Here is a 10,792-nt window from a genome sequence, read left to right on the forward strand (position 1 = left end):
TCCCCCTCTGGGGAAACCCACTGGGGTAAAAGCGCAGAAGAAACCTCAGGAGGCTGGAACCACAGTGTGCTGTGGTTTAAACTGGGAAGGATACAGGTGGTTGGGACGAATCCAGAGACCAGTGAGGGAGCTGTGGTGTGATGCTAAGTTCAATAAAGGATGGCTTGTTGTTTTCCTACTTTAGGTCAAAGCTGGTTCTGTGAAGCAGGAATTTGAGAAGCAAGACGAGCTGAAACGCTCTGCGATGAGGGCAGTGGCCGCCCTGCTGACCATCCCAGAAGTAGGGAAAAGCCCCATCATGGCTGACTTCTCTTCCCAAATCCGATCCAACCCCGAACTTGCTGCCCTCTTTGAAAGCATCCAGAAGGATTCTGCTTCAGCCCCCAACACAGACTCAATGGAGCTCAGCTAGTACCCCTCAACTCTGCCCCCAGGTGGGCCCTTACTTAAGAGAAGGAGGCCTACCCAAGCCCGAGGCCTCACTGTCCCCCTGCCCACCACAGGCTTCTCTACTTTTTCCCTTTTGTCATCTCACTGGGGGCCCTCCTGCTCCTGGTCGGGGCTTACAGTGCCTTCTCCAGGGACCCCCAACTCGAGGCCCCCAGCAGGAGCTGCAAGGCTGCCAACAGTTGGGCCCTTTAACTCAGGACAGTCATTCAAAGAAACAGGGCACGGATATTTTCCAAGCCTTTCCACACAAACATAGATGTGTGACTTCACACAGGGCGGTCTGTACCTTCAAAGCGGGGAGTCCCTGCCTCACTAAGGACTAAGTAGTGTTTAGAAACACTCTTATGCTCACAGCTGCGGAAGGTTAGGAGACAGCCTGCTGGCCTCCCTGCCCACCAATGTCCCAGATTTGTCACTCACACCTCTCCCACTCTTCACTTCACTTGATCTGATAGGCCAAACATTAGTGCTGGGTGGGCATCTTGAAGAGTCAAGCTACTTCTCTGAGCTTTAACATTTTAGAATTCAAAATGCTTTACTTTCTAATTGGCAGTAATGAATCTGAAATTTTTTTGCAGGGGGAGGGGGACCAGGATAGGGAATTAGATCTAGTTTTCTAATTTCGAAACTCTTATGTAGCCAACTGGGAAATAAGTACCAAGAAAGTACAGACCATCTTTCATGTCACCCACCTAGGTGTCAACAGTTGGTTTGTGTCCTGAGGAAGACTTTGAACATATTGTTTCTAGTTTTTAGTATTGAAGACACAAATTAAACAATAGGCTAAAGAATTTTCTGTGCTATCCCAGGTTAATAAAGGACAGACCTAGTGTTACTTTTTCTGTGCACACTTCCTCTACTCAGTAGACCACTGTCTGTATACTTCCCAAGTCAATTTAAAGAAATCATGGAAACAACCCAACAACTCAAATGTTTCAGACTAGGCTTTGAACTGGATGGAGGCAGGCAACCTGTAATTTACATACCCAATTTAAGGGACTTAAATCCACTCATGGCTAGCATGCCAAGAAAATTGTTAAGCAGACTAGTATTTCTGCTCAGTTGACCAGGCTGGTAAGGAAAAAAAAACACCCTATAAGCGAAATTGTCTTGTTCTTGAGTACCTCATGCCACATCCCCAACTATACTGCCCTTCGCTGCCAGTTCTTAGATAAGTGCTATCATAACCTTACAGACATGCCTCTTTCTTGTGCTTTGCAAATACTGCATGTTTTTTTTTTTTTTACAAAATGAAGGTTTGTGGCAACCCTGTGTTCAGCCAAATCTATCAATACCATTTTCCCAACAGCATTTGCTCACTTCCTGTAGTATTTTGTTAATTCTCAGACTATTTTGCTTTTTCATTGTTATGGTGATGTGATCATTGATGTTACTGCTTGTGCCTGAAGATGTGACTGAACTGCTGCAATCTCGCTGGAAGACTTTAATGGAATTGCTTCTTACGAGCAAAAAATTCATTGAGATGGGATCCACTCCTCAAGATGCTGGATTGTTGAAATGACAACAAAGAACTGAAGAACATTACATCAACTTAGTTGATGAAGTAGTGGTAGGGTCTGAGGAGATGGGACTCCCGATTTTGAAAGCTCTCTGGGTGAAGTGCTAACAATATCATGCTACAGAGAAATCATTTTTGACTCAGTCAATGCAATCAACTTCATGGTCTTCATTTTAAGAAACTGCCACAGCCACCCCAGCCTTCAGCAGCCACCACCCTGATCAGTCAGCTGCCATCAACACGGAGGTTAAGACCTTCCACCAGCAAAGATCACATCTCAAAATATGTTTAGCACTTTTGCACTAGACGGTTAGCATTTTTTTGCAATAAACTTATTTTTAAATTAAGGTATGAATTGTGTAGACATGCTATTGCACATAATAAATTATAACAGTATAAACAACTTTTATATGCACTCAGAAACCAGGAAATGCGTTTGACTTGCTTCATCAGTAGTTTGAAACCAAACCGCAGGATCTTGAGAAGTATGCCTGTAATTCACATAGCTAAATTCTAGCTTTTGCAACCTAAGGTTTAGGGCTGTAGTCAAAAAGGCAGCTTGACTGTTAAATCCTGAGTACCAATCAAGAGGCCCAATGATGTTAAGAATCCCAGCCTTCAGAAACTGCTGTTAAGTTACCTGAAGCAGCAAGCTGGGGGAGGGTTATAAAAGGGAGACTGAAAGTTATCTTCAGACATCCAAGGCTAATCGTAGAGGCATTTGTGCATCATCCTGTCATGTTTTTGTTCAGAGGCTACCTCACAAGAACTACATACAACAGTGACCATCATCCAAATTTACAAAGTGAGGCTAAGGAGGACTACTTGCTCTGAGCTGCAAGGTCCTTCAATCAAAAGTCTTAGAATGTTCCTTGGTCTGAGCCCAAATCTCTCCCAGCCCCAACTGGAGCTGATAAAGCTGCTCTGGGCACCAGAGGCCTGTGCCCTATGAAGAATGAAGTATCCTTATAAATAAACCCCTTCCAAATGGAGGATTCCAGAGCATTAATAGGCAAAAGAATAATCTCCATGAACAAGCTGTCATGGTAAGACACCAAGGAGGGAAATGCCAGATGGTAGTTTTATGGTTTTATTAACACAAATATGACGTGCACAACAAGCTGTCTATTCATTTTCTTCGCTGCGCAGCCTGGCGTTGGGATTGGTGACTCTGATTGCCAGCTGGGCTGCTCTTTCCACAATAGCTTTGCGGTTCTTGGAGGAGACGTTGTGAGCAATCTCTGCACAGTAAGATCTGGAAGAGAAGCAGTTGGTGAGTATGGAGCAAGCCAGATGAACACACGCTCCGGAGTTTCCCTGGGAGGGCAGCAGTTCTGGGTCACATCACCTCCAGAGCCACAGCACAGAGCCATGAGGGCTCTGGCAAAGTTGATGAACAAGACCCACACAATCCTAAATCCTAACTTTCCTAAATTCCATGGTACCAGCAGTAGGACACTATTTACTGATAGTGACAGAAGTACTCACTGTCCCCTCATTTAATCCTTATAAGCAGCCTTGTAATCCAGGTATTGCCTCCTCCTACAGACAAACCATGACCCTTAAAGGTACAAGTGAATTCCCAAGTAAGATACTTAGAAATGGACAGGGCTAGGATGGCTCAGTCCCAGATTCCAAGTTCAAACGTTCTCCCCCAATCCTTTCAGTCAATCTGCCCAACACAGGGCAGTCTCAGGGAGCTTGGACTTGCCCATTAAGTTCTTAAACTCTCTGCAGAGCAGGAGGAGAATCCAACAGTCTGATTAAGCCATGGGTTTCCTGGCCCAGACATTAACATTTTACTTGTTTGACTGCTGCAGACAAAATTCAAATTGAGAAGTAACATTGCCTGAAGTCACCCAGCAATAATATTTCCTGAGTATCTGGCTGGCAGATACTGTTCTAATCTACTCATTCCTCACAGCAACCCCCAGTTCGGTTAACAAACTGGCCTAATGAGAACATTTCAGTGAAGTTATGACACCATCAAGAGCAGATTAAGAAAAGACACTCTCGGGGCATCTGACTCATGAGGCTCAGTCAATAGAGCATGGGACCCTGAGATCAAGAGTCACATGCTCTACCAAATGAGCCAGCCAGGAGCCCCCAGAATAAAAAATCTTAAAAAGGACACTCTACCCCTGGAGGAATTTCAGCAAAGACAGAAAGAAAGCTATAAGGAGTCACTAAGTCAGGCAATGAACATACATAAACTCTTTTTAATTCTTCGTAGCAAAATAGCTTAAGTTTAAGACAAGCAAACCCAAAGAATTTTTATTTTTTTTCTTTTTTTTAAAATATTTTATTTATTTTATTTATTTGACATAGAGAGAGAAGCAAGAGCGAGCACAGGCAGATAGAGTGGCAGGCAGAGGCAGAGGGAGAAGCAGGCTCCCTGCCAAGCAAGGAGCCCGATGTGGGACTCGATCCCAGGACGCTGGGATCATGACCTGAGCCGAAGGCAGCCGCTCAACCAACTGAGCCACCCAGGCGTCCCAAGAATTTTTATTTTCTACAAAGGAGTCCACTCAAGCTCAAAGTAGCTGTATTTTGAAATGTTCCAATTATCTTTTTCAACACTGAAAGCTTTTCCCAAAAATACCTCAATGTGTATTTAATAACCAATCAATCGCTTTATGTATTATCTTAAATACTTCTGTCTGCCCAGGTATTTTCCCCACACATGACAATCATTTCAAATACACATGTAACACTCCACCCAGTGGTCATTTACAAATTTACATCATTTATAAAATGTATTTTCAACTGCTCAAACTGAACAACTGTTCAATTGTTTCAAAATGCTTTTTATTTAGGGATAAGTATCCAGAAATGGAACTTGTGGATTAAAGGCCATAGATTTCAAATATTTCTATGGCTCCAGATACAAACTAACAAGCTATTTAAGAGTATCTTTTTGGTAACCAGCGACACCAGCACTGCAGCATTTCTGCTACACAAAAGGAGTTGCATCTTTCTGTCACAATTCTCCATCCACCTAATTGGGGTTTGGGCAGCCACCCCTAATTCCTCTGTTCACCCAAGGATTTCCAAAGGAAAACTTCCAGTATCCCAACACCCAGTTAAATTCCCAACCTAGAAAACTCAACCAAAGTGAGAATAATGGCTTCGTTTATTTCTATTACTTGTGCCTACAATCACTACAGATGAAAGATCTTTGTAAGCAAGCACACACAGGTCCTATAGTTAGTCACCCTCTCCACATCCTAATTAAGAAAACAGGTTTTCAGCTTCTGTTTAATAGGAAGGAAGAAAACCGTCCTCTGCTTTACCAAAGAAACACCATTCCCTCCAAACCAGATTCAAAGCATCCAAATCACTTCCTGCGTGAAATGTTTTCTCATCCCACCACCCTAATTTTGGCCTCAGCAGACCCCAAGTCTTTCTCACACAGCGCTCATAAAGTGTCTAACTTTCTCAAAATACTTGAAAGTAATGCTGTGAACCCTTCGTGCACTCTTGCATATCTACAACTTTGTGCAAGTCATCCTCTGCCTGTCAAGTCTTCCTCCTTTTCTCCATCTCAGAATAGAGCTCCTTATCAGGCAACTCGTCTATCCCCATAGCCTTCTGAAGGAAGATACCCATGGCCACTGCACTAAGTGCCCCTTTGGTCTGAGGCTGTATCTGATACCCCCCCCCCCCACCTCCACACAGAGCAATGTTCTGCAAAGAACTGCCAAAAGGATACCACTGTTTGTATTATTGGGCAAAGTCCTTCTCTTTCCAGATCTCAGGTCTCTACACTTTCAGGTAAATTCCCTTACCCTACTCCAGCAAAGGAAATACTTCAAAGTCCCCAACAAGCATTCTTTAAGTTCCTGAGAGAACGTACAACTCTTCTAAATGCTAGAGTCCCTACCAAAAATGCTCACAGATGCAGACTTCTGACACCTGAACCCAGAGGTGGGACCCAACTCACTTGTTGCACATCAGCAGCACTTCAAGCTCCTTGACGTTGTGCACTAGGAACTTCCTGAAGCCACTGGGCAACATGTGCTTTGTCTTCTTGTTGCTCCCGTAACCAATGTTGGGCATCAAGATCTGGCCCTTGAATCTTCTGCGCACCCTATTGTCAATGCCTCTCGGCTTCCGCCAGTTGCGCTGAAATAAACACAGGAGGGTTAGTGTCTTTGCTAACATTTCCTTTTGGAGAAAAAAAAAAAGAGGACTCAACGAAAAGGAAATATGCCAAACAGTAGCTATCTGGGTTACAGTATTTCACTACACCTTTTTATACACACACACACACACACACACACATTTTGTGGTGGAAAAAATAGGGGCTCCTGCATTTGACTACCAGGAATAGACTCACATCCACACTCCTCAACAAAGGAAAAGCAGACTACATACTGATAGAATGTGAAGAGGCTGTATATAAAGTTAAGATGAAAAGTGAAGAGCATGGGTTTCAACACAGCACTGAAGATGTTAAGTTTTCTCATCATAAAAATAAGGATAATCTAATGTCTTGAGGCCACCTAAAATGATTCAAGCCTCCAGACACCTCAAAACAGTCAAGTGTCCCCGACCATTTAAATTTCAATTTATATCATAATGAAGTGACTGAGTGCCAGGCATACTCAAGGAGACTTGAGTTTCTGGAAAGCTCTACCACCAACCAGAGTTGTTCATCTGCCAAAGGTACTCTCTGGACCAGGTGATGCCAGAGGTCCAGAAGCCCATTCAGGAGTTCCTTTCTCCACCCCAACAAATACTGCCATCCGGGGACGATATATACCTTAATTTTGACATATCGGTCTGACTGGTGCCGGATGAACTTCTTGGTCCTCTTTTTAACGATCTTGGGCTTCACCAAAGGTCTGAGGGCAGCCATGATGCCTTCAAGAAAGAGGCAGAGATGGTGTCAAGCAGTCCTGGAAGGAGGCTTTCCTACACAGGGGTTGAACGTTGTTGCAGAGTGTCTTCCAATCACCAGCTACTGAGCAAACTGGGAATGGAATGGGTACCTCTGCCAGGCTTGCTTTCCCTCCCGTCTCCGAAGCTGGCAGAATACTAACCACTCTCCAGACGCGATCCTGGGAGGTCAAGGGTCACGTCACCCCCTAAAGCCAAGGAAGAATGCTAACAGCTGATCTAAGACAAATCGACCCCAAATGTTCTCAACTTGCACAAGGCAGCAAATCCCACTTCAGTATCCCAAACCCTAGACAGTCCAATTTCCTTTTAGATACGCAGAGCTTGGGCAGGCTACAAGAACCGGGGTCTTAGTTCTTTCACCTGTAGAATGGCAAGGATACCGCACACTGAATGCCTGCAGTGACTGAACGCAAGCAGACCTGACGAGAAACCGGTTTCCCTGAGGGCTGTTGCTCTGCAATTCCCTCACCACAGGCCTACAAAACCACGACGTACTCAGAACATGTTTCTAGGCCTCTGAACTTCCGATCTACCTGGAGATCATCCGAGTCTCAATTTATACCCCTCCTCAAAGAGGACTTCACGGTCACCCCATTTTTTCCTCCTGCAGCACACTTTTTGTTCTAGTCTCCTCACCGCCTCTTTTCTTTAACACCCGGTGAAGTGCGCAGCCAACGTCGTGTTCGATAAACGAACGCACCCCGCCCGCAACACGATTTCCTCGCAGGACGCGGTTTTATATTCCCGGAGACCCTGACCCGCCATCAGCATTTCTGTTAACGGAACTAATCGACTCGCAGCTCACGGTGGCTAATCTGTTTTGTTAGGTGATCCGGCCGCAGCAGCAACCCCAAGACCAACCAGAAAACTGCAGAGGAAGGAGCGTCCGTCAGCGGAAACAGAAAATACACGCGGGCACACTTCACTGACCCAAGGTGATTCGAGTATTCGTCATCACACCCGAACCCTCTGGTCGCTCCACGGCTCCCACAAGTTCCCTCAGGCTAGACCCGAAAGGCAACCTTCACTCCCAGGGCTCAAACAAGCTGTCCGCAACACTGAGAGAGACAACAGGCGGCCTCCGTAGAAGGGCAAGTGGCCCTGGGAAGCGAACCTCCATCATCGGCTGGGCCGCTTCGCTCTGTTCCCGTACATACACCAGCCAACTGACAAGAACAAAGCACGCCAAGACGATTGCATGGAAGGGCAAGCCTCCTCACCACGAAGCGACAAAAGCAGATGAAGACCGCACAGATGCGGATGGACAACGATTAAAACTCACCCAGTAACAGATGGCTGCCACCTCTGCAGGCAGCGCCAAAGAAGAGAGCGGACGGTGGCGCGCGAGGGCTGATGGGAATTAACCTCTCGGTCCTGGCCGGGGGGAAAAAGAGCACTTCCGGTTCTTCGTCCTTCAAAGAAAAGAAAGACACTTCAGAGAAATACTACTGGAAAAAAAAGTCGAGGGATACATTTGTTTTCCTAGATATTAATATCTGCGAGTAGTACTGAGAATTTTTCGTACCTGCTGTTGGGACTACATAGAACGTTCGGAATTCTTTCTGAGCTTCTAAGACCTGGGGCGGGGGGGGGGGGATACACTTCCGCCAGAAATTGAAGCCATTCCTCCGGAGAAGAATCCAGGGTTTTTTTTGTTTTTTGTTTTTATTTCCACCCGCGTTTGTTCTGCTGCTAAGTGCGCCTCTTCGTGGCCAGGAGGGAAGAAAACAGAGACTTCTTAATTCCCTCGCGTGAATGGATAGAGTAATATAGCAATGAGACTGTAACAGCTATCATTCGATGGGTTTTACTCTCCTTCCCACAAGTCTGTGAGGTAGTTCTCTTATTTCCCCCATTTTACATATGTAGAAAGGGGAGTTTGGAGATTCTACTCCAAAATCCACACTTCTAATCATTAGGTTAATCTGCTTAGTGTTAAATTGTTCTTGGTTTTGTCTTACTTAGATTTTGTTTTTAAGATTGTTGTAAAAAATCACATTTCAGGATAAAAAAAAATGCACCTTGATTCCACAATTTGAACACAATACAGATGTCATCACTGATTTTTTTTTTTTTTTTTAAGATTTTATGTATTTGACATAGAGAGCAGGCAAGTGGCGGGGTTGGGGGAGGGGATCAGCAGGCAGTGGGAAAGGGAGAAGCAGGCTCTCCGCTGAGCAGGGAGCCCGATGCAGGGCTGGATCCCAGGACCCTGGGACCATGACCCGATTAATTGGAGAGCAGACCCTTAACCCACTAAGCCACCCAGGTATCTCCACTCATGCTGACAGTAGTTCCAGGGTCCAGATAGGGACGGAAGCTACACTGGATTGTGTTGTTCATTGGATGAGAAGTGAGAAGGGAAGAAAGGGTTGACAGCTCCTTCACAAGATTTTGACTGTAAAAGGTAGGGGAGTTTGAGGAGACCTAGAAGAGTGAAATGTGAAATGTCTTGTCTGAGGTCACACAGCTGGCAAGCGATAAGGCTCAGACTGCAACCCCTTTGTGCCTATGACTACAGCAAATCTCATGGATCCTGCTTATCCTGCAGGCTCTGGGAAGTCGGATGGGATGCAGAGCATGAAATCACTGTGCTAACAGCAGCCAACATTATGTGCTGTGAAGGAAAAGGTCTTGATGGGGTCGGGTGGGCTAATCAAGCAAAGGGATCAATGAACCAGAGACCATGCCTCCAACTGTGAAAGATCCAAGGGATTTGAGAAACAGTAACCAAAATGGCTCCAACTCTGTGGGATGAGAGACCCGTTGCCACTGTATTTCACAGAGAAGGGCACTGGGTACCTGCACTGCCAGCTGCTTTCCCATGAGCACTGAGATCCCGAGACAAGAAACTGGAGGTGCCATGAAAGCATCCCAGGGAATATTCCTGCTATAGTCCCCTGGGGCTCAGGACATCAGCTTTCCAAACACTCGTCTGGCTGCAGCTCCTGAGCAGGAAGTCACATCAGCTGGATCACAAGTGATATGAAAAAAACTCCAACCTAGTTTATTTCAAAAGGGCAGAGGTCAAGACAGGGAAATACTCAGAAACTGCCTATCTTTCCTGGGTTACATCTGCCTTCTGAGACACTGGATACTTTTGCTCGAGCTAGAGCTGGTTCCAGGCCATTCCACTGAAATGACTTCTTTTATCTGGCTCTTGACACTTCCCCAGTGTCTATGGCCCCAGGTTGCTAGAGGCAATGGTCACAGTCCCAGGATGGCTGGATCCCACAACACCTTGGTCACTCTAGTTGATGTAGTAGACTTTGGGGGCATCGTAATAGCCATAGGTCATGTAGTTCAAGTTCCCAATGGGCCACCAGTGGTCAGGGTGGTAGGTGGCTGAGTAGGCATGGGGCTGGGGTTGGACACAACTGAAGAGTGCCAGACTCCGGTCCACAGCCACAGTGGGCAGGTAGAGCTGCAGCTTGTCCAGGAGGTGCCCTGGCCAGAAGAAATTGGGGTGAGTTCGCTGTGGACCTCTGGGGCTCTTCACTTGCAGCTTCCTGGAGAAGAAGAAGACAGAAGTGTGTCATGGTAGACTACCTGGGGCCAGGGCTTCTGCTCAGCAGAGTAGGCCAACTGTGACCAGAGTGGAGGTGTAGCATTGTGCTAAGCCCTTCGGCTTCAAGCGCTAGGTTCTGTTACCCTGTCTACCTCACCAACGAGGATCTGAAGGCCTAGAGAGGATAAGTCATTTCCCCAAAGTCACTCAGTGAGCAAGTGGCAGAGTGCAGGCTTGATGCCTAATCTGCTGTCTCTAAAACCCCAATTTTTTTTTTAAGTTTTTATTTCTTTATTTGACACAGAGAGAGAGACAGCAAGAGAGGAAACACAAGCAGGAGGGAGTGGGAGAGGGAGAAGCAGGCTCCCCACCAAGCAGGGAGCCCAATGCAGGGCTCTATCCTAGGACCC

At 46.0% G+C, this 10,792-nt stretch overlaps 2 protein-coding genes across 6 annotated transcripts in view; one reads left to right on the plus strand and one right to left on the minus strand.

Annotated features, from left to right (window-relative positions):
- LOC111144149 (cullin associated and neddylation dissociated 2 (putative)) overlaps positions 1 to 1,707 on the plus strand; it is a 32,485-nt gene extending 30,778 nt beyond the window's left edge. For all 4 annotated transcript variants that reach the window (XM_022498313.1, XM_022498312.1, XM_022498314.1 and 1 more), the window contains one exon: positions 185 to 1,707. In XM_022498313.1, the coding sequence (XP_022354021.1) occupies positions 185 to 412 (228 nt within the window). In that variant the 3' untranslated portion in view covers positions 413 to 1,707. The remainder of the gene's footprint in view (positions 1 to 184) is intronic.
- A 1,336-nt stretch (positions 1,708 to 3,043) lies between these two features.
- LOC111144104 (ribosomal protein L32) lies at positions 3,044 to 8,237 on the minus strand. Of its 2 annotated transcripts, none has more exons than XM_022498234.1 (4): positions 8,157 to 8,237; positions 6,735 to 6,835; positions 5,913 to 6,094; positions 3,044 to 3,224 (listed from the first exon to the last, which is right to left on the minus strand). In XM_022498234.1, exons 2-4 carry the CDS (start codon positions 6,828 to 6,830, stop codon positions 3,095 to 3,097), a joined length of 408 nt encoding a protein of 135 aa, XP_022353942.1. In that variant the 5' UTR covers positions 6,831 to 6,835; positions 8,157 to 8,237; the 3' UTR covers positions 3,044 to 3,094. The 2 variants fall into 2 exon arrangements, with proteins under 2 accessions (XP_022353942.1, XP_022353943.1); XM_022498235.1 differs by having other exon boundaries at positions 6,735 to 6,944; positions 8,157 to 8,197.
- Between the last annotated feature and the right edge of the window lie 2,555 nt (positions 8,238 to 10,792).

Source organism: Enhydra lutris, unplaced genomic scaffold, assembly GCF_002288905.1.
Source record: "Enhydra lutris kenyoni isolate GAN:26980312 unplaced genomic scaffold, ASM228890v2 scaffoldscaffold10, whole genome shotgun sequence".
NCBI classification, from domain to species: domain Eukaryota; kingdom Metazoa; phylum Chordata; class Mammalia; order Carnivora; family Mustelidae; genus Enhydra; species Enhydra lutris.

Bases quoted from the DNA above. Each gene is read 5' to 3' on its own strand.
- LOC111144104 (XM_022498234.1), bottom strand. From the start codon at position 6,830: ATGGCTGCCCTCAGACCTTTGGTGAAGCCCAAGATCGTTAAAAAGAGG. The intron at 6,095-6,734 runs GTATATATCGTC...TGTTTATTTCAG, and splicing joins ACCGATATGTCAAAATTAAG to CGCAACTGGCGGAAGCCGAG. The intron at 3,225-5,912 runs GTGAGTTGGGTC...CTTCTCTTCCAG, and splicing joins GTGCTGCTGATGTGCAACAA to ATCTTACTGTGCAGAGATTG.